Source organism: Salmo salar, chromosome ssa25 (genome assembly GCF_905237065.1).
Source record: "Salmo salar chromosome ssa25, Ssal_v3.1, whole genome shotgun sequence".
NCBI lineage: Eukaryota > Metazoa > Chordata > Actinopteri > Salmoniformes > Salmonidae > Salmo > Salmo salar.
In genome coordinates this window covers 34,450,345-34,473,697 of record NC_059466.1, presented here as the reverse complement: position 1 = coordinate 34,473,697, position 23,353 = coordinate 34,450,345, and the positions used below count along the sequence as shown (strand labels likewise).

At 41.1% G+C, this 23,353-nt stretch overlaps 1 protein-coding gene across 5 annotated transcripts; it reads left to right on the top strand.

Moving 5' to 3' along the window:
- The first annotated feature begins 212 nt into the window (after positions 1-212).
- Positions 213-22,758, top strand: zgc:113337 (Ig1_MRC-OX-2_like and Ig domain-containing protein). Of its 5 annotated transcripts, none has more exons than XM_045707678.1 (9): positions 213-299; positions 394-535; positions 1,379-1,446; positions 1,584-1,659; positions 4,000-4,320; positions 4,891-5,220; positions 11,639-11,923; positions 12,535-12,639; positions 20,063-22,758. In XM_045707678.1, the coding sequence occupies exons 4-9, from the start codon at positions 1,587-1,589 to the stop codon at positions 20,080-20,082; spliced, it is 1,134 nt and encodes a 377-aa protein (XP_045563634.1). In that variant the 5' UTR covers positions 213-299; positions 394-535; positions 1,379-1,446; positions 1,584-1,586; the 3' UTR covers positions 20,083-22,758. The 5 variants fall into 5 exon arrangements, with proteins under 5 accessions (XP_045563634.1, XP_045563633.1, XP_045563631.1 ...); XM_045707677.1 differs by having other exon boundaries at positions 1,379-1,451; XM_045707675.1 differs by having other exon boundaries at positions 1,379-1,659.
- Positions 22,759-23,353: the final 595 nt, after the last annotated feature.

The following is a 23,353-nucleotide window of genomic DNA, read 5'->3' as shown; positions in this document are numbered from 1 at the left end:
TTTTTAAAAATCCCAAATGTATTTACTTTCAATTGAATTAAAGTCTGGTTTCTATAAACAATTGAACTGAACTGCAACGCCTGCTTAGTTTCACTTCAGTGTGTCTCTGCGTCTCTGTCGTGATAGAATTTATCGTACACTCACAATGTACTTTCAATGCCAACCACTAGAGGGCAGCACTCCTACACCTCACGCTGTTGAAGCGATAGGTGCGCATTTTTGTCCCCACTGCACACAAGTGCGATAAAAGAACATGCAATTTATTCGCCCCAAAGCATGACTAGTGTTGGAACCATGACGTAAGGTTATTATTTCATACAATAAGAAAATACACATATTTCAGTTGTTGCCCAATACCCTTTCTTATGCACACTATTTGGTCCTGATTTGTAGACTCACAGATGGGCGGTGTTTTATCTGGAGCTGCTCTTTACAACCGTAATAGACAGTCTATGAAATAGATGGAAATACACGGACCATGAGAGTACAGTGATCGGACTAGCTGCCAAAGTAACGCCCGCAAGCTACAACAGAGGTAAGCTTTTAATTATATTTTAAGATAAAGTTTCAGGATAGAAAGTGGCTTGTAGTGCCCAAAGTCGCTCTAATTATTAGGATACTACTTTGGATTTTTATATTCTGCATCATACACCAGTGAAATCTTTGTTTAAATGTTGATTCTTCATTGTTATTTGATCCATAGCTTATACTAGCTGTATTTGGCTGGGGTAACAGATATATTGTATTACTAATATGGTCCACTTAAATGTTGGTCGGCTAATGATTTCCTTTGATCTTGTGACAAAAACAATGTGGTAGCAACAATATATAGCCAATTTTTTGCCTAAAGAAAATAGTTTTCAGAGAGATGGGCGAGGATTTCGTGCTCCCTTTTGCTCTGGTCAAATTGACTAAGTAAAATGGGATTGTGTTCATGAGCTAGCAGGGTTTTTTTTAATAATAATTTTATTAAAGAATGTCAAATGGCTTAATCTTATTCAAGAAACTGAAACACAGCCCTTTGGGTATGACTCAAAACAGCCTTTATTTTCACTGTGGAATCAAGGTTTTTCTTGTAGGTGTGTTAGGCCTTATTCAATTGGATATTTCAAAAACAAGATGCTGGGTCAGAAGTTATCATTTATCCTCAATGGAGCAAGTGGAGCCTCATTCTGCCAGAGAAAGGCAGCTGGCCTGTGTGTAATGGGCTTGGCCAGTCTGATGGTAGAATGAAGCCCTTCATTTTGCCTTCACATTTCTAAGGTTAAGTAACTGATCCTATGTCAACAGTTCAGAGGCAGATTTCCACACTGGATTAAGCCAGATTCATGGATGTGGGAGTTTGTTTCACCCTCTGTGTGTTCTCCTTATCTTTCAGAGGAGACGTGTGTCAAGAGCAGGTGTAAGATGAGGCTTGTTTAAACCACTCAAACAGTGTTCAAATCTGTAAGGTAACATCCTTTCAGATGATTGTACAGAAACATGGTTATTAAAAACTATTTTAGTCCGTGGTGGCCTACCCTGGTCCTGGAAAGCTTTGAACTTTGACCCCAGCCCATGACTGTCTACTCTGCCCAATGCAGACTATGATGTGTGTGTCCTCCCTGGTGCGATGCCTGCAGCTGTGTGTGTCCTTACTGATGGTGGTCAGACTGCAGGGTGAGTGGACATAGCACTTGACATATTGACACGTTTTTATTTTTATTAGTAAGTTCACCACATTATTGTGGTTATGCATGTTTCCACCAAACAATATGTGGTGTACAGTGTTAGACATCTACAGTGCCTTCAGAAAGTATTTATATCCCTTGGCTTATTCCACATTTTGCTTTGTTACAGCCTGAATCTATTCAAATTAAAAAAATGTCTCATCCATCTACACACAATACCCCATAATGACAAAACGGAAACATGTTTTGAGTAATTTTCACTAATTTATTGAAAATTAAATACAGAAATAAAACATTTACATAAGTACACTACATGACCAAAAGTATGTGGACACTTGGAGTTGGTCTAACCTTTGCTGCTATAACAGCATCCACTCTTTTAGGAAGGCTTTCCACTAGATGTTGGAACATTGCTGAGGGGACTTGCTTCCATTCAGCCACAAGAGCATTAGTGAGGTCAGGCACTGATGTTGGGCGATTAGGCCTGGCTCGCAGTCGGCGTTAAAATTTATCCCAAAGGTGTTCAATGGGATTGAGGTCAGGGCTATGTGCAGGCCAGTCAAGTTCTTCCACACTAATCTCGACAATCCATTTCTGTATGGACTTTTCTGTGTGCATGGGGGCATTGTCATGCTGAAACAGGAAAGGGCCTTCCCCAAACTGTTGCCACAAAGTTGGAAGCACAGAATCGTCTAGAATGTCGTTGTATGCTGTACCGTTAAGATTTCCCTTCACTGCAACTAAGGGGCCTAGCCCGAACCATGAAAAACAACCCCAGACCATTATTCCTCCCCCACCAAACTTGACAGTTTTCACTATGGATTCAGGCAGGTAGTGTTCTCCTGGCATCCGCCAAACCCAGAGTAATCTGTCGGACTGCCAGATGGTGAAGTGTGATTCATCACTCCAGAGAACGTATTTCCACTGCTCCACAGTCCAATGGAGGCGAGCTTTACACCACTCCAGCCGACGCTTGGCATTGCTCATGGTGAGCTTAGGCTAGTGTGCGGCTACTCGGCAATAGAAACCCATTTTATGACGCTCCCAACGAAAAGTTATTGTGCTGACATTGCTTCCAGAGGCAGTTTGGAACTCGGTAGTGAGTGTTGCAACCAGGACCAGTTGCAACAATTTTTACGTGCTGAGCACTTCAGCACTCTGCGGTCCTGTTCTGTGAGCTTGTGTGGCCTACCACTTCGCGGCTGAGCCGTTTTTGCACCTAGACGTTTCCATTTCACAATAACAGCACTAATGGTTGACCGGGGCAGCTCTAGCAGGGCAGAAATTTGACAATCTGACTTGTTGGAATTTGGCATCCTATGATGGTGCCACGTTGAAAGTCACTGAGCTCTTCAGTAAAGCCAATCTACTGCCAATGTTTGTCTATGGATATTGCTTTGCTGTGTGCTCGACCTGTCAGTAACGGGTGTGGCTGAAATAGGGGAAAGCAGACTGAACCAGGTTTTCCTCTAGGAAAATCCCTGTGCAAAACTCCCTAGTCCTTGCATGTCACAAGAAAATATGGAGAGTGGAACTCAGTAATGTGTTGTATTGGATTTGTCTGAAACATAACACTTTCTGTTCAGAACAAAAAGTGAATTGCTTTGCCACAGTTTTTTCAATATTAATTTAGTGCCTTGTTGCAAACAGGATGCATGTTTTGGAATATTTGAATTCTGTGCAGGCTTCCGTTTTTCGTTCTGTCAATAAGATTAGTATTATGGAGTAACTACAATGTTGTTGATCCATTCTCTGTTTTCTCCTATCACAGCCATAAGCCTCATGGTGAAATCCCTGTGCGGTTTTCTTCCTCTCCGGGCAACTGAGTTAGGAAGGACGCCTGTATCTTTGTAATGACTGAGTGTACTGATACACCATCCAAAGTGTAATTGATAAATTCACCATGCTCAAATGGATATTCAATGTCTGTTTTTTTTTGCCCATCTACCAATAGCTGCCCTTCTTTGTGAGGCAATGGAAAACCTCTTTTGTCTTTGTGGTTGAATCTGTGTTTGAAATTCACTTCTCGACTGAGGGATCTTACTGTATGTATGTGTGGGGTAAAGAGATGAGGTAGTCATTCAAAAATCATGTTAAACACTATTATTGCTCACAGAGTGAGTCCATGCAACTTATTATGAGACTTTTCCTCCTGAACTTATTTAGGCTTTCCAAAACAAAGGGGTTCAATACTTATTGACATATTCAATTCAGGCTGTAACACATCAAAATGTGGAATAAGTAATGAGCAGATCAGTCAAACAACAAGTGCATGAGTTGTTTGACTGATCTGTGATCCCTGTTGTCCCCTCCCCTATCCATGTCCCAGGCAAGGTAACAGTCCCTGAGCGCATGGAGGCCCCAGTGGAGCTCCCCTTCACTCTGACCTGCATGGTGTCTAAGGGGCGTGGGGACAGCCTGAAACAGGTGCGCTGGCTGGATGTCCAGAACAAGACTCTGTTGACCTACGAGCCCAGCCAGAAGGACAGCGTGAGCGGCCAGCAGCATGTAGAGCTGGCCCCCTCCCCGAAGGACACCTCAGCCATCACCATCCGCAGGGTGGGCTTCAGAGACGAGGGCTGCTACACCTGCATCTTTGACCTTTACCCCTCAGGATCGCAGGAGGGACGCACCTGCCTCACCGTCACATGTGAATAGAGGAGAATGTTCAGATTTCCTCTTTGTCATTTATGTGTTACTCTGTGATTGTAGTCTGAGTGTCACAGCTGAGTACATGGGCATGTCCCAATCATTGTTTTGTACTTCTCACATTTAACTGAAATGTGTTTTCTGCATTTAACCCAAACCCTCTGAATCAGGAAGTCACTCCTCTTTTGATAAACCTCTATACTATAGGGATGTACTCTGATGGCTGTAGAGAGATGTCATGACTCCCATCCCCATGTGCTGTTGTCATATGTTCCCATATGCAGCATAGAAGCTGTGGGAGCAGACCCATGTGTTTCTGACAGGTCCTGTGTTGTCACAGACTGTAGGGAGAGGAGGGCTGAGGAGGGGAGGGGAGGGCTGAGGAGGGGAGGGCTGAGGAGGGGAGGGGAGGGCTGAGGAGGGGAGGGCTGAGGAGGGGAGGGGAGGCTCATACTGGTAATCAGAAAGTGCTGTTGCAGACAGAACTGTAGATGCACAGATAGCATAGTACGTGTGTGTGTGTGTGTCTGTCTGTTTGTCTATTGGAACATGTTGTTTTCCTCTCCTCCAGCCCGTGTGATTGCTGAGGGTAACAAGACAGCGATGAGTGGTAAGGCGGCAGTCCTGTCTTGCTCCTATGGCCTGCCAGAGAAGGTACAGCAGGTGCTGTGGAGACATACAGCAGAGCAGGGGGACTCCAGCGAAGTAGCCTCCTATGCCAAGCGCAGCGACCCCATGATCGAGCCGCCCTACCAGGAGAGGGCCTGGCTGACACCCTCCCATTCCCATAGCCAGCTGTCCATCAGACCAGTCAGCGTCCAGGATGAGGGCTGCTACACCTGCGAGTACCACACCTACGCAGAGCGAACCAAGAGCGCTACCGTCTGCCTCACTGTCTTTGGTAGGAAAGGTTACTCTACATACACATTCTTCACTGTCGTTGGCAGGGTTAGGCTAAACATCCTTCTCACTGTCTAATAGCGTCTACAGTAATTATAGTAACTTATAGTAATGATGATTGAATATATTGCCAGCATATCCACCTTCAGGTGCTTGCGCTTTACACTGTGTTGAATGGGTTTAACTGTAGAGTGATCCTAGGTAGTGCATGATGTTTGAATCCCAGCATGATAGTTAACATGATACAGACCTGACTGTGCTGAACAAACCAGACTGGTGAATGCCCTCTTTCACTCCATAGAGAAGAGTTATCACTCCTCTGTTTTAGTAATATACAGTGATTGGCTGATGGTGGTCGATATGTTGTCAAATATTAGATTATAGCACTGGTATTACTTCTGCATAGTTTCACCTAAGGAAGGGAGGGAGATTATTTGACAAATGTATGTGTTGCACGAGTGCGTGTGTGCACGTGCGTGCGTGCGTGCACGTGTGTGTGCTCTGACCTCTGTGTCCACTGACAGCATTGACAGTCTTAAATGACGGACACTGTAGTAGTAACAGTGAAAGAGGCAGTTTAACAATATGCCGCTACTTCTATTTGACGACTACTGCTGCTACAGTATTCTGTAGCCCAGAGGTTCTCCCTGAACAGTCATATGTTCGATGTAAGCTGGGACCTGAAGGCAACTCCAAAGGGATTGAGGTGGAAAGGAGTGTATCAAATACTGAGCTGTTCTTGACATGTTTGTGGCTGAAAATTAGGTCCATCTGTTGCTGGTAAGGGTTCTTCAGAGAAGAAGCACAGGTACACACAGACACACACACACACACACACACACACACACACACACACACACACACACACACACACACACACACACACACACACACACACACACACACACACACACACACACACACACACACACTAGTTTCAAATCAGTGTTTGATCATCTTTAGTTTTCCGGCTGTTTGAAGTTGTAGTTAGTGGTGTTTGTGTGATTAAGTGTAACACAAACCCAGGCTGGTGGTGTGTACATAGAATAAGAATGAATAGAACGGACTTGGAAGCTCTAACCCTGGCAATTGACTGGTACACTTGTAATGCAGGCCTGGTATTGTGATGCAATCATTTACATGTTATTCTGAAATGTTCTATCAACTGATGCTGGATTGCCATGGTAATGTAAAATGTTCATTCAAATGATGCTAGCTGATGTGGCTCATGCAATGGAATGTATCTTTCGTAATGTCAGTTGAATTGACTCAACAAATCACTGCAAAGATTGAAGGGTACACTTCCTGATTTTACTTCCTGGCATGGGTACACTCAAAATGGCTGCCAGTCCACCCATTATGCCACCATTGACTTGAATGGAGACGCCTTTCTATTCATTCTTATTTCTATGGCTGTGTCTCACTAAGGGAGCACTGACAGAGAGTTTACATTAGCACTAAAGAATGGATCTGTTAAAGGGAGAGAGGGGGGACTAAAGTGTGACACCCAAAGGCATGACTATATTACTGTTTCAGGCAGACAGTGCTCCCTACTGTCTCATCAACCCTCCCTCTCTCTCTCTCTCTCTCGCTCTCCCTGTTCCCCTTTCTCTCGTTCTTGCTCTCCCTCTCTCTGTCTTTTCCCTGTCAGCCCATTCAAACAGCAAGGCATTTGTCTCAAATGGAACTTCCAGTGATTCCAACAGAAAAGCCTGTGCCATATCTCTCTCTCTCTCTCTCTCTCTCTCTCTCTCTCTAATTCAATTTCAATTCAATTTCAATTCAAGGGCTTTATTGGCATGGGAAACACATGTTAACATTGCCAAAGCAAGTGAAATAGATAATAAACAAAAGTCAAATGAACAGTAAACATTACACTCACAGAAGTTCCAAAAGAATAAAGACATTTCAAATGTCATATTATGTCTATATACAGTGTTGTAATGATGTACAAAAGGGAAAATGTCACGTCCTGGCCAGTATATAAGGTTAATTGTTTTGTTTGGTCAGGGCGTGGCAGGGGGTATTTGTTTTATGTGGTTCGGGGTGGTGTGTTTGTGTAAAGGGTGTTTGATTTAGTATTTCCGGGTTTTGGTTTATGTTTAGTTAATTCTATGGTTAGTCTAGTGTGTGTGTTTCTATGTTTGGTTGATTGGGGTTGGGACTCTCAGTTGAAGGCAGGTGTTGTCTATCTGCCTTTGATTGAGAGTCCCATATATTAGGGTGTGTTTGTATGTGTTATTGGTGGGTGATTGTTCTGTGTGTAAGCCGTATGCTTTACCAGACTGTTTGTAGTTGTTCGTTTCGTTTTGTTTTGTTATTTTGTATGTTCATTTTTGTAGTTAATAAAAATCAAGATGAGCATACACGTACCTGCTGCGTATTGGTCCTCCTTCACCGACGACAACCGTGACAGAAAATAAATAAACAGAAACTTGGGTTGTATTTACAATGGTGTTTGTTCTTCACTGGTTGCCCTTTTCTTGTGGCAACAGGTCACAAATATTGCTGGTGTGATGGCACACTGTGGTATTTCATCCAGTAGATGCGTGAGTTTATAAAACATTATTTTTTTTTTCAAATCCTTTGTGGATCTGTGTAATCTGAGAGAAATATGTGTCTCTAATATGGTCATACATTTGGCAGAAGGTTAGGAAGTACAGCTCCGTTTCCACGTCATTTTGTGAGCAGTGTGCACATAGTCTGTCTTCTCTTGAGAGCCAGGTATGCCTTACGGCGGCCTTTCTCAATAGCAAGGCTATGCTCACTGAGTCTGTACATACGGTAGTCAAAGTTTGGGTCAGTCACAGTGGTCAGGTATTCTGACACTGTGTACTCTCTGTTTAGAGCCAAATGGCATTCTAATTTAAAATTATTTATACTTTTACTTTCATTTCTTAAGTATATTTTAGTATCTATTACATTTACTTTTGATACTTAAGTATATTTAAAACAAAATACTGTTAGACTTTTACTGTGTGACTTTCACTTTTACTTGAGTAATTTTCTATTAAGGTATCTTTACTTTTACTAAAGTAGGGAAAGGGGGATACCTAGTCAGTTGTACAACTGAATGCATTCAACTGAAATGTGTCTTCTGCATTTAACCCAACCCCTCTAAATCAGAAAGGTGCGGGGGGCTGCCATAATCGACATCCACGTCTTCGGCGCCTAGGGAACAGTGGGTTAACTGCCTTGCTCAGGGGTAGAACGACAGATTTTAACCTTGTCAGCTCGGGGATTCGATGGCCAAATGCTAGGCTACCTGCCAACAAGTATGATAATTGGGAACTTTTTCCACCACTGATTAAACAGCCATCATTACCATCACCCCTCCTACCCGTACCATTACTATTTGGAATAATAATCACAACAATAATAATAATAATAACAAGAATAATAATAACAATAATACTACTAATAAAGTTACTGCTTACTATGCAGATGTTATTATTCAGTGTCCCTCAGGCTATGGCAGGCAAATACATATTTGGCTGCAAGAGGAGCCATTGCTCCTTCACCCATGAGTCTTTCTTGTTTTTCCTCTGAGTTTAGTAAGTTACAATTTGGAATAAATGTAGTAATTTCTGTGAATAATGAATCTGATGGTGAGGAATATTTATCAGAGTAAAGGAGAAAGTGCATCTGTTTCTACCTCCCTTGTCGTGGAGTGAACACATACATGCTCTTCTTTAGGTAGCCATGTCTTTTTACGTCTACCGGTTTCTATTGCCAGTTGGTGGTCACTCAGCCTGTACTTGGTAAGGATCTGTCTCTGCTTCATATCTTTGACAGAGTAGAGATTATCAGCCAATTCATATTCTCTGTTCAGAGCCAGATTATAAGGGCACAAGGCGAGACCCAGATGCAGACCTGGGAGGCAGATGGTTTGAGTCTTGATATTTATTAAACAATCCAAAAGGGGTAGGCAATAGAATGGTCATGGACAGGCAAAAGGTCAAAACCAGTTTAGAGTCCAGGAGGTAGAGAGTGGCAGGCAGGCTCGAGGTCAGGGCAGGCAGAATGGTCAGGCAGGCGGGTACAGAGTCCAGAAAACAGGCAAGGGTCAAAAACCAGGAGAACTAGCAAACGAGAATAGAAGCAGGAGTACGGGAAAACCGCTGGTTGACTTGACTAACATACAAGACGAACTGGCACAGAGAGACAGGAAACACAGGGATATATACACCAGGGAAATAAGCGACACCAGGAGGCGGTGGAGATAATCACAAGACAGGTGAAACAGATCAGGGTGTGACACAGATAGCAATTTAGTCAGCTTTGGGATTTTGTTTGAATTTAGGTGTAGCCAAAATGTGAATGATATTTTTTGTACTTTAATTGCCACTGGAAAGTGGCCCAATTCTGCCCTATACATGCATTAGTTGGTGTATTTCCTTGGACTTGTAGAATTTTCCAACAGAATTCTGCATGTAGGTCTTCAATTGGATGTTTGTCCCACATTTTGAAGTCCAGTTTATTCAGTGGCCCCCAAATACCACTTTCGTAAAGAGCTATTGGTAGGATTACACTGTGAAATATTTTGGTCCAGATTTTAATTGGGATGTTGATTTTGAATAATTTCATTTTAATTGCATGCAATGCTCTGAGGGCTTTTTCTTTGAGTGCATTCACTGCCATATTAAAGTTTCCTGATGCAGATATGGTCAGACCAAGGTATGAGTAATTATGAGTGTTCAATTATGGTGTTGTTCAAGGTGAATTTATTTTTGTGTTTCTGGCTTTTTTTCTGGAAAATCATGATTTAATTGTTTTTTATTTACTGCCAGGGCCCAAGTATGGCAATATTGCTCTAGAATGTTAAGGTTCTGTTGAAGACCTTCTTTGGTTGGTGATATAAGAACCAAGTCATCAGCATATAGCAGGTATTTCACCTCTGTGTCAAATAGTGTGAGTCTTTGTGCTGCAGAATGGTCCAACATGTCTGCTAATTCATTTATATAAATGATGAAAAGGTTTGCACTCAAACTGCAGTCTTGTCTCACACCTTGACTATGTGAAAATAATGTTCTTTGGTTTTTGATTTTTATTGCACACTTGTTTTCTGTGTACATACATTTTATGAAGCAATTGACCTTAACACCAAGTCCATTTTGTAGAATTTTGTAGAATAGCCCTTCGTGCCAAATAGAATCGAATGCTTTTTTAAAGTCAATAAAGCAAGCAAAGATTTTGCCCTCTTTTTTTTTGATGGACGTGTTTATCTCTCTCTCCCTTTCCCCCTCTTCACTGGTATTCTGACCTTGTTATGATACTACTCTCCCTTCTCTTTTCCTTAGTCTGCCTGTTTTAGAATGTTATTCTGTTGTTCTTGTTTGAAGTCTGGGTGGAGGAGGACGACTGAGATTAAAAGATAGGGAATAAGACTAACAAGGAGGGAAAGAGACTTGATTTCTTTCTCTGTACTGTATGACATCACAGTGCTATGTCAGTAGATAGCAGTCTTGGTACATATCACAGTGCTATGTCAGTAGATAGCAGTCTTGGTACATATCACAGTGCTATGTCAGTAGATAGCAGTCTTGGTTCATATCACAGTGCTATGTCAGTAGATAGCAGTCTTGGTTCATATCACAGTGCTATGTCAGTAGATAGCAGTCTTGGTTCTTATCACAGTGTTATGTCAGTAGATAGCAGTCTTGGTTCATATCACAGTGCTATGTCAGTAGATAGCAGTCTTGGTTCATATCACAGTGCTATGTTCTGTTGTCTGAATTCCTTCTGGGGTTGCCCCACCTCCACCACAGATCTACTCCAGATTGGTGGTTCATGTGGTTCAGTAGAAACGCCTGTTAAGACACTCTACTGCTGCTGTGCTATCAGGGCCAAATATCTGTGGCCAGCCAGATCAGTTCTCGCCAACACAAATGTTCTAAATTCCAATGAATAACATTCCTACCACAGCTCTGAGAACAGACAATTGAAAACAGAGATGATTTGTTGCATATGGAGCTCAAGTACAGTATGCACATAGTCACAAGATTCCTACAGTTAATATTTTTTATCACACATTGATTTTATCTGTGACATCGATTCTCTGCCCAAATAAGTCGATTTTTTCTTGTGATCCAAGTCATCTATTTTTTTTACCTTTATTTAACTAGGCAAGTCAGTTAGGAATTCTTATATACAATGATGGCCTACTCTGGCCAAACCCTAACCCGGACGATGCTGTGCGCCGCCCTATGGGACTCCCAATCACGGCCGGTTGTGATACAGCCTGGAATCAAACCAGGGTCTGTAGTGACGCCTCTAGCACTGAGATGCAGGGCCTTAGACCGCTGCGCCACTTGGGAGTCACTATGCAGGACCAAGTCGTAGTTAAGTCAACCCACCTGAAAACACACTGATTCACTAAACCCAACATTGATCTTTGATTATCTCTGTGTCTTGCCCAGTACTGCCTAAACCCCAGGTGAGCTACAAGAACACATCTCCAGGGGTGATCGAGGCCAACTGTACAGCCGTGTCACGGCCCCCGGTGGAGATAGTGTGGAACGTGGAGAGGGACAACCGAACTATGGGTCCCCCTGTGACATCACAGCTCCAGCAGGGGGATGGGACAACCCTGGTCATCAGCACCCTCACTGTCCAATCAGGGCTGTTGAAAGACGTGTCCGTCAAATGCCTGGTCCACCATAAGGGTCTGGAGTCGCCCATCGCTGTGTCTATGAACACCAAGAGTGAGTGAGACAAACATGAATGTGCACGCACACACAGACATATACACGCGCACACACATTGGGAGGAGACAAATGTTTTACATTTATCTTGGCTCAGAGCTAACATTTTCCTTTAAGTAGCCTGACCAAACCAGGACAAAGCCAAGAATACTGATCCGTGAGTGATGGATAAACATTAATGACTGACCTAAACACAGGGTTTAAGATTTGAGATATGTTTTTGTTGAAGTCAGTGCCAAGTAGGGTTAATGAGTGTTCATGCCCAAATGGTCAAATCAGATATGTACATAATGAAATCCAAACTTAATCTGAACCAATCAACATATACTTTTAAAAAGTTAGAATTGTTTTTAGATGATTATCTTTCTCTCTCTCTCGCTCTCTCTCTCGCTCTAAATCTCTCTCTTTATCTCTCTCCCTCTCCCTCTCTCTCACTGTCTCTCTCTTACTCTCTGTCTCTCATACTCTGTTTCTCCTACACTCTGTCTCTCTAAATCTCTATCTTATTCTCTCTCTCACTGTCTCTCACTGTCCCTCTCTCCCTGTTTCTCTCAATCTCTCACTTTTTATATTTTTCTCTGTCTGTCTCTGCTCTCCCTCTCTCTCTCTAGTTGGGACAGCTCTGACCATCTTAATCTCTGTGACCACTGTAGCTGCTCTGCTGGTCATAAGTCTCTGCTTCTGCCTCTGGAAGTGTTTCCTGCGCAAAGAAGATGGTGAGTGTGTGTGTGTGTGTGTGTGTGTGTGTGTGTGTGTGTGTGTGTGTGTGTGTGTGTGCATGCGTGTGTTTGAGAAAGAGATGTGGAATTATGCATCCTTTGAAAATATCAAACCTGTGGTTGGCATTTGTATAATTTAACGCTGCCCTAAAGACAAAAGAACAATTGTTTTACATTGTTTGCTAAATTTAACCAGATACCCTCAGGGACCAAGGTGTATCCATTCCTGAATCTTAAAATTCACAGCTGTGACTTGTGTATGAGTGGGGGGAATCGATCACATGACAAGAGAGCTCTCTGTCCTTGTATCTATCCATCTCTATGCTGACAGCTGTCTCCAGTCACTACAGAGGAATTACAAAGAGAACACTTTGCAGCTGGCCAGATGGAGCTGTTTTTAGATACTACAGTAGTTCTGGTGGTTCTCAGAATGGTATAGGGAACCAATACAAGATGCTACCACCTCAACTTCACATGGGGGGAATTGGCAGTCAGCTTGCCTATTACCTGCACTCAACCTGCACTTTGCCTGTTGCCCTAACTTTGGCCTCTTTCTCTATGGACTATGGGATGATTTAATTTTAGGCAAAGCCCCCTTTTTTTCAATTTTTGCCTAAAATGACATACCAAATCTAATTGCCTGTAGCTCAGGCCCTGAAGCAAGGAGATGCATATTCTTGGTACCATTTGAAAGGAAACACTTGAAGTTTGTGGAAATGTGAATTGAATGTAGGAGAATATAACACAATAGATATTGTAGAAGAAAATACAAAGAAAAAAACAACAGTTTTTTTTCTACCACCATCTTTGAAATGCAAGAGAAAGGGCCCAGTTTTGGCATCACTCTGGTTGTAATTCCGATGGTGTCCAGAAGATGGCAGCAGTGTATGTGCAAAGTTTCAGACCGATAACTTGAAGCACGAGCGAAATACATGGCATTTAGTGTGAAGTCAAATTGTGAAGGACACATTGGCATTCATATGACATTTTTCTGCAAGAATATCGTCAAATCTGTATACTTCGACTTTGATTTAGCTTTTCCAGTATTAGTAGCCATATTATAAGTTCAACATTTGCAAAACAACCAGTTTTCATAACTTCATAACTGAATATTCTTATAGTTTTTGTCCAAAAGGAAAAGGCATGCTGTCGCAAAAGACAGAGGGTTTTCAGATATTCCCGTAAAGCCCAGCTCACTGGCTATATAGCTAGCTTTGTTTGACCCCGATTGGTGCTTATTTGACAAAGATACAGTTGATCAAATGAAGATCGGCCGCGTCATCGGCTTACCATGAAGGTGTCGCTTTCTGACCAAATTTGGTGTCCTATAGGATATACTACACCCCTAATGATATAGTGAAGTCTGGTTACGTTCTAGGATCTCTGAGGAATACATACGAATGGGATTTGCCTGGTTGAAACAACGTTTAGGGTTAGATTTTCACCGATTCCTTTCTTTGCAAATTGAACGAGTGGAAATACAAAATCGATCGTGCATGCTATATGGACCTTTTTAGGATATGAAAAATGATTTTATCTAACAAAACAACGCTTCATGTTATCTCTGGGACCCTTTGGATGATAAATCAGAGCAAGATTTCAGAATGTATGTAGACATTTCACCTTCAGAGGTGAATTTATCAAACCTATCGCGGTGAAAAAAGTGTTTTGTTGTTAGGAGCTCTCCTCAAACAATAGCATGGCATTTTCTCACAGTAATAGCTATTGTAAATTGGACAGTGTAGTTATATTATCAAGAATTTAAGCTTTCAGCCGATATAAGACCCTTACTGTATATGTACTGACATTTGTTGTTTCTCTAAAATCTGCGATGGTAACAAAAGGCGCTGCATGATTTACAACTGTCCCGTTGACGGGACGCCGATCCCTAATTAACCTCTCTAGGGTAGGGGGCAGTATTTGCACGGCCGGATAAAAAACGTACCCGATTTAATCTGGTTATTACAACTGCCCAGAAACTAGAATATGCATATAATTGTTTGATTTGGATAGAAAACACCCTAAAGTTTCTAAAACTGTTTGAATGGTGTCTGTGAGTATAACAGAACTCATATGGCAGGCAAAAACCTGAGAAGATTCCTTACAGGAAGTGCCCTCTCTGACCATTTCTTGGCCTTCTACACTCTCTTTATTGAAAACTGGGGATCTCTGCTGTAACGTGACACTTCCTACGGCTCCCATAGGCTCTCAGAAGGCGGCAGAACGTTGAATGATGACTTTGCAGCCCATTGCTGAAAAACAGTAGCGCATTTGGATAGTGGTCGATCAGAGAACAATGAGACTGGGGGCGCGTGCACAAGACGACTCCATGTTTTTATTTTTTCGTCTTTGAACGAAAACAGGGTTTCCCGGTCGGAATATTATCGCTTTTTTACGAGAAAAATCGCATAAAAATTGATTTTAAACAGCGGTTGACATGCTTCGAAGTACGGTAATGGAATATTTAGACATTTTTTGTCACGAAACGCGTCGGGCGCGTCACCCTTCGGATAGTGTCTTGAACGCACAAACAAAACAGAGGATATTTGAACATAACTATGGATTATTTTGAACCAAACCAACATTTGTTATTGAAGTAGAAGTCCTGGGAGTGCATTCTGACGAAGAACAGCAAAGGTAATCCAATTTTTCTTATAGTAAATCTGAGTTTGGTGAGTGCCAAACTTGGTGGGTGTCAAAATAGCTAACCCGTGATGGCGAGCTATCTACTCAGAATATTGCAAAATGTGCTTTTGCCGAAAAGCTATTTTAAAATCGGACATAGCGATTGCATAAAGGAGTTCTGTATCTATAATTCTTAAAATAATTGTTATGTTTTTTGTGAACGTTTATCGTGAGTAATTTAGTAAATTCACCGGAAGTTTGCGGTGGGTATGCTAGTTCTGAACGTCACATGCTAATGTAAAAAGCTGGTTTTTGATATAAATATGAACTTGATTGAACAAAACATGCATGTATTGTATAACATAATGTCCTAGGAGTGTCATCTGATGAAGATCATCAAAGGTTAGTGCTGCATTTAGCTGTGGTTTGGGTTTATGTGACATTATATGCTAGCTTGAAAAATGGGTGTCAGATTATTTCTGGCTGGGTACTCTGCTGACATAATCTAATGTTTTGCTTTCGTTGTAAAGCCTTTTTGAAATCGGACAGTGTGGTTAGATTAACGAGAGTCTTGTCTTTAAAATGGTGTAAATTAGTCATATGTTTGAGAAATTGAAGTAACAGCATTTCTAAGGTATTTCAATATCGCGCCACGGGATTCCACTGGCTGTTGAGTAGGTGGGACGATTTCATCCCACATACCCTAGAGAGGTTAAAAGAACCTCTGTGTCATCGCTGGTTTCAGCATTGCTAGTGCTCTGTGGAGAATGGAGATGTTATACATAAAGGATCGTAGGGGATACAACAAATAAGAGTATGTCCAAACTAGGGCTGTGGCAATCATGACATTTTGTCAGCCAGTGATTGTCAAGCAAATAACTGTCGGTCTCACGGTAATTGACCGTTAATTAACATAAAAACATTTAGCATCTCCTGGCTTCCACACACTGATGCAGACTGTTGAAACATCTACATTTTAAAAAGTCTAATAAATCCATGTAATTTAGTCTACACCATCACATTAAATCCATTATTTATTTTAGACAGGTCTAAAGAAACATGATATGAAGAAAATGAAGCCTATTTCAGAAGAACAGAATAGCATATTCTGAGTTGTCATTATTATTAGCCGGTAGCCTAGTGGTTAGAGAGTTGGGCCAGTAACTGAAAGGTTGCTAGATTGAATCTCCGAGCTGACAAGGTAATAATCTGTCGTTATGCCCCTGAACAAGGCAGTTAACCCACTGTTCCTAGGCTGTCATTGTAAATAAGAATGTTATTTTATTTATTTAACCTTTGTTTAACTAGGCAAGTCAGTTAAGAACAAATTCGTATTTACAATGACGGCCTAGGAACAGTTCATTTAGCAGACAAGATCTGCTTTGAATTCCATGGCATTATTTTATGTTATTTTATAGTATGAAGAATACAATTGAACAAAGCTGAATAAAATAGAAAGGATAATTTCTCCAAATGATTTGAAGGAGTGCACACATGCGGCTATTCTGTGTTGAGCGGTTAACAGAGAAACAGGTCCTCCTATATGCTTAATTTAGAGTTATTTATTTAACTTTAGTTATGATACAAACGTAAGGCTATATGTTTTGATTTGTTATCAATTTTAAGGCTGAATAATGCGATTAATGATGATTTGAAAAAAGCATGAAAGGCATGAGCTCTGCTCTGTTTCTTGCGCAGGCTGCACACACTTCATCAGTCTCTCATTCACAATTTGACAAGCACTTGATCATATTCTCACCCATCAGACTATTCTTAATTTAATCTGGTCTTTACATATAGAATTATTAGTATTATTAGTATTATTTGATGATTATAATTTTGTTTGTACTTTTTACCTCTTTTTCTCCCAATTTCGTGATATCCAATTGGTAGTTACAGTCTTGTCCCATCACTGCAACTCCCATACGGACTTGGGAGAGGTGAAGGTCGAGAGCCATTCGTCCTCCGAAACACAACCCTGCCAAGCCGCACTGCTTCTTGACACACTGCTCGCTTAACCCGGAAGTCAGCCGCACCAATGTGTCGAAGAAAACCGTAAAATTGGCGACCGAAGTCATCTTGTAGGCGCCCGGCCCGCCACAAAGAGTCGCTAGAGCGCGATGGGACAAGAAAATCCCGGCCGGCCAAACCCTCTCCTAACACAGACAGCGCTGGCCCAATTGCACACCGCCTCATGGGTCGCCTGGTCACTGCCGGCTGTGACAGAGCCTGGGATTGAACCCGGGGCTGTAATGACGCCTCAAGCAGTGCAATGCAGTGCCTTTGACCGCTGCGCCACTTGGAAGGCCGGTGGAATTAATTTTTATTTAGAGTGGCCCACAAAAAAAAACTACATCCGTAACCTGCACTCGAATAGCGAATGGAAGTTACGTGCTGTTATGGTTTTAAGCATAGGCAGCGAGTCCATAAGGCTAGGGGAAGCTAAGATTTTCCTTAAGTAAATTGAATTAACCTCTATGGGCTAGGTGGGACGCAAGCGTCCCACCTACTCAACAGCCAGTGTAATCCCGTGGCGCGTTATTCAAATACCTCAAAAATGCAAAAACTTCAATTTTTCAAACATATGACTATTTTACACCATTTTAAAGACAAGACTTTCGTTAATCTAACCACACTGTCCGATTTCAAAAAGGCTTTACAACGAAAGCAAAACATTAGATTATGTCAGCAGAGTACCCAGCCAGAAATAATCAGACACCCATTTTTCAAGCTAGCATATAATGTCACATAAACCCAAACCACAGCTAAATGCAGCACTAACCTTTGATGATCTTCATCAGATGACAACCCTAGGACATTATGTTATACAATACATGCATGTTTTGTTCAATCAAGTTCATATTTATATCAAAAAACAGCTTTTTACATTAGCATGTCATTAGCATGTGACTAGCATTCCCACCGAACACTGCCGGTGAATTTACTAAATTACTCACGATAAACATTCACAAAAAACATAACAATTATTTTAAGAATTATAGATACAGAACTCCTCTATGCACTCGATATGTCCGATTTTAAAATAGCTTTTCGGTGAAAGCACATTTTGCAATATTCTCAGTAGATAGCCCGGCATCACAGGGCTAGCTATTTAGACACCCAGCAAGTTTAGCACTCACCAAAGTCAGATTTACTATAAGAAAAATGTTATTACCTTTGCTGTTCTTCGTCAGAATGCACTCCCAGGACTTCTACTTCAATAACAAATGTTGGTTTGGTCCCAAATAATCCATTGTTATATCCAAATAGCGGCGTTTTGTTCGTGCGTTCAAGACACTATCCGAAAGGGTAAATAAGGGTGACGAGCATGGCGCATTTCGTGACAAAAAAATTCTAAATATTCCATTACCGTACTTCGAAGCATGTCAACCACTGTTTAAAATCAATTTTTATGCCATTTTTCTCGTAAAAAAGCGATAATATTCCGACCGGGAATCTGCGTTTAGGTAAACAGACGAAAGAAAATAAAGCATGGGGTCGACTCGGGCACGCGCCTAAGCCCATAGTACTCTGATCGGCCACTTGCCAAACGCGATAATGTGTTTCAGCCAGAGGCTGCCTCGATATCATTCCGCTTTTTCCCGGGCTCTGAGAGCCTATGGGAGCCGTAGGAAGTGTCACGTTATAGCAAAGATCCTCAGTCTTCAATAAAAGGAGCCAAGATGAACAACAACTTGTCAGACAGGCCACTTCCTGCATGGAATCTTCTCAGGTTTTGGCCTGCCATATGAGTTCTGTTATACTCACAGACACCATTCAAACAGTTTTAGAAACTTTAGGGTGTTTTCTATCCAAAGCCAATAATTATATGCATATTCTAGTTACTGGGCAGGAGTAGTATCCAGATTAAATTGGGTACGTTTTTTTATCCGGCCGTGTCAATACTGCCCCCTAGCCCTAACAGGTTAAATTGCCAAAGTTATATAGCCTAATTAACATACTCCTGTCTATACAGAAATAAATACAATAATTCAAAATAGACTACTAAAGGTTGATTTGGACACAGAGGATATTTACCTTCTTTTTTTTAAAACAAGTTGTGGATAATTTTTTATCGTATTGCCTACAGTCTGAAGGAAAGGCAGCACTCGCAATTTGGGCAGATTGTTCTTGAGTTGCCACTGTCTGTCAAAAGTAGAGAGGCCAAGTCAGGCATGTCGCAATATTTTAAAAAAACATCGCAGGAAAAGATTGTTTAGAAAGGAAAGGGTTGATGCTGTAAAGAGAAGACAATGAAAAGACTAATGTCTTTTAGTTATCAAAAAGGTGACTTTTGTCAATATATTAGGCTCTATGTACTCTCAGATTCAAAAATGCTAATTAGCATCAATGTAGACATCATGCAAAACTACAAATCCCAGCAAGCTCCTGCACATCATCTCTCAGCTGACACCTTTGCTAACAGGTATTGTGTCAATTTAAAACTTGCACAAGACAGTTCACAGAATTCTCAATTTAAAGAAATGTACCTAATTTATTAATTACTACATTTAACTAATATTCAATACTTAATCCAGAGATACTTACCTTTGCCTCAATTTGGCATTCTCGTCCAGATCATAATGGCATTTGTATTTCTTTATGATAGCCACACTAGCAGCTAAATAGCATTTAATTTTGGTGGGTAAATACAGGGGAATATATTTCTGAAAGTCACCTTGTCCTAACGAGATTTACACAGTTATCAAAACTTCACGCCAGGGTGTATTCACTCTCTGTCTGTTTCTTTTTCTCTCTCTTTCACTCTCTCTCTCTCGCTCCTCTACACAGACAGAGTCTGAAAGGAGGAAGTGATATTCAGCCAATCAGAGACTGTTCCTCAACATTCTGCTGCACCTTCAGAAGTGAAGCAAGGGCCACCTCAAGAAGAGGACACACAATACAATCCATCATGACCAACATCACAGGGCCACTGAGAATCTGAATCCATCCACTCAAAACACCAATTGTTTAGTCACAATGGCTTGTACTCACCAGTTTCAAGAGTTTCATAGTAGGAGTGCTGATGTGCGATCAGATTTCCCTTCCAGATCATAATAAATAAGATTACATGGACAGTCACATACCTGATCCTAGGTCAGCACTCCTACTCTGAGACTCTTTGAATACGGCCCAGAATAATCACAACACATCCTAACAGATCTGAACCTAACCTTGTCCTCTGATAACCCCAATTAGCATCGATATATATCATGAGGTGTGATGCTGACTAATTATTTTATTCTTGTAACTGCCTTGGTTTCTTTGTGCTATTGTAAAGTATGTTCCCGAGATGAAAGGGTCCATGTCCGTGGGAAAACCATAAACTCTGAATGAGAAGTGAAAATACCTTAGTCTACCATGGTATTACAGTATTCAGTGGCCCTCACGTCTTGTGATACACTGAATGCAGAAGAGATGAGTAGTTATTGTATGGAATTTACAAACTTTCAAGTCCCACTTTAGACCACTGTAACGCAGCTTCTGTGGAGGACCTACCCTTTTGAACCCCCCAGAATGCACTCTATTTTCATTCTATTCTCAGTGTTTCATGGGACAGCCTGCTTTGCCAAGTTATTTTTCAATTAAGTGTTCATAATGTGTATGCGACTGACAGTATTTAGCCAAGCGTGATTTCTTTCTGGAAACTCCTACAGATGTAGGATCTTAATTTGATCACCATGTGGAGGGAGAATTTTCCTGCAGGAGAATTTTCCTGCAATGTCGTGTATTTGAGGCTTAAAAAGGCTTCTAAAGTTTGTAATTTCCACTTTGAAATTTCAGACTTGATTTTCCCTTATGAAAAGTTGGTATCACTTTATTTGACACCCAGTGTCATAACAAGTTAAAACGCCGTCATAACCATGTCATAATATGTCATAACAACTGACATAACTTGTCAAAACCTGTCATAATATTGTCATAACACTGTCATGACCCATATATTTACACATGTTGTGACATACAGTATATTGCGTTATTTTATGGCTGGTTATGACATCTACACAAATGTGTCTTTTCTTTCGTTTAAAGTTTGTTTCTTAAGTACTTTGTGGTTGTTGTAATGAATTCTTTCCAGGTATCATATTTTAAATGACTTGACCACCCTGTGTCACTTTACTTGGACTAAGAAAATACACTTTATGACATTGTCAAGAAGCATTATGACCATCATAATGCCAGATAGGCCTATCAGGTACATGCCCTAATGTCAGTCATCAGTCAAAAACAGGGTGTATTGTCCTGCTCCTGAAATCTGCTCCTGCATTCATCCCAGTCATCAGCAACAGAGCATTGGGGTAGGTGCATGTCTGACATCAATGAGTTCACAATTACATTAATCATTTAACATGGTCAATAAATACAAAATCTATAACATAAACATAGTGTTGACATGAAGTGTTTTGCCCTCTGTGGTAGGTTTTGTGGGGTTTGACACTCTTATGTAGGTGTCATAACCAGCCATATAATAACGCAATATATGTCACAACAGGTCTAAATATATGTATCGTGACAGTGATATGACCATATTATAACAGGTTATGACAAGTTATTACAACTGTTATGACATATGGCATGATTATGACCGTGTCATAACGTGTTATGAAGCTGAGTGTCAAGTAAAGTGCTACTGAAATGTTAAATCCCATCTAATAATTCACATTTTCTGTTGCTGCAGGATTATTTGCCTGCTGTAGCGAACTGGCTCAATTTAAAATCCTACGTCTGTTACATGCTGGCAATGATAAAGCTATCTGTAAGGGTTCAACCGCAGGTCTCAGACATAGACCACTTACTCAGAACTCTAGCAGAGTTGGCGAGAGGGTGGTGGAATTTATGGTCAGATACAAATATTTTATAGAATGATACCATTAGTGCCATTTTTATCATGGGGAGAGGGTGAATAACTGTAGTTATGAGTTGTTTGTGAGTGTGTGTGTTTTCAGATTCCATGGTCAGATGGTTTAATGTGATTCCCAGTAGAAGACGTGTATGAATGTGTGCAATGGCTTTCCTTTTTAATCATTGCCACCAAGGAGTGGCCAGGCCATCAGTATTATCAGGTCTCTGCAGATTTAAGCTTCATGAAATGCTGACCCGATTTACTTCATTTGTATAAGCATCAGATAGCAGTCAAGGTTAATTGCCTTTTTAGGAGAAAACTGTCATGGTTTGCTATCATAATGCATCTTCTGTGGTACTTCTCTAATTGCGTCATCATACACATCACTTTACTTAGAGGTTTTTTCCCAGTATGTACATTGACTGCTGTGATATGTGATGTAACCATTGAATATGTGTGTGGAGGGCTCTTCCCAGATAACATGTGTTTCATAATGTGCCTTCTTCCAGAGTCACTTCACATGCTGAAAAAGCAACTAACCACATCAAAGGTCAACACAGCCCCAGTATGAAGGAAGATGCTGTCACTTGAAAATGTACTGTGTGATGATGACGTAATGAAATGTAAGATAAAAACATTTAGAAAAAGGTCTAGTGCATTACTGGTTACTAAATAATTTACACTTAATACTGAACATTGAAAGTTGACAAAACAAAAGAGATTTTTGAGTTTGTACCTGAGGAATGGAATTCTGGGGCCAGTCTCTGTACACCTGGATTGACTTTAAAGAGAAAGGGGGGAAACGTGGAATTATTCTCCTCTTGGCTGTTTGTCCATATCTGGCTTCCATGTGCACTTTGTTCCAAGTCTGTTTTATCCTGAGCCGTGGGGTTTGATAGAGGTACCGAGCTTTGGAGAATAAAAACACACACACACGCACGCACACACACACACACACACACACACACACACACACACACACACAGCTGCAAATAGGCCAGCAACAATCTGTAAGGGCAGCTCTGCACTGAAGGCTGGTTAAAGTGTGTTTATTAGCTCTGTGTCACAAACACTGCCCTCTGTGACTGCCTTCTGTGTGGGACTGTGTTCTCTTGACTTGGTGTGCAGTAGAACAGATTATTGTCTTAAAATTGAATGTTTTCTTATGAGAGATCAGATCACTAGTTTTCCACACAGTTTTAGCATGGCCAGGAATGTGTTTGTGTGTCTTCAGAACTAAAT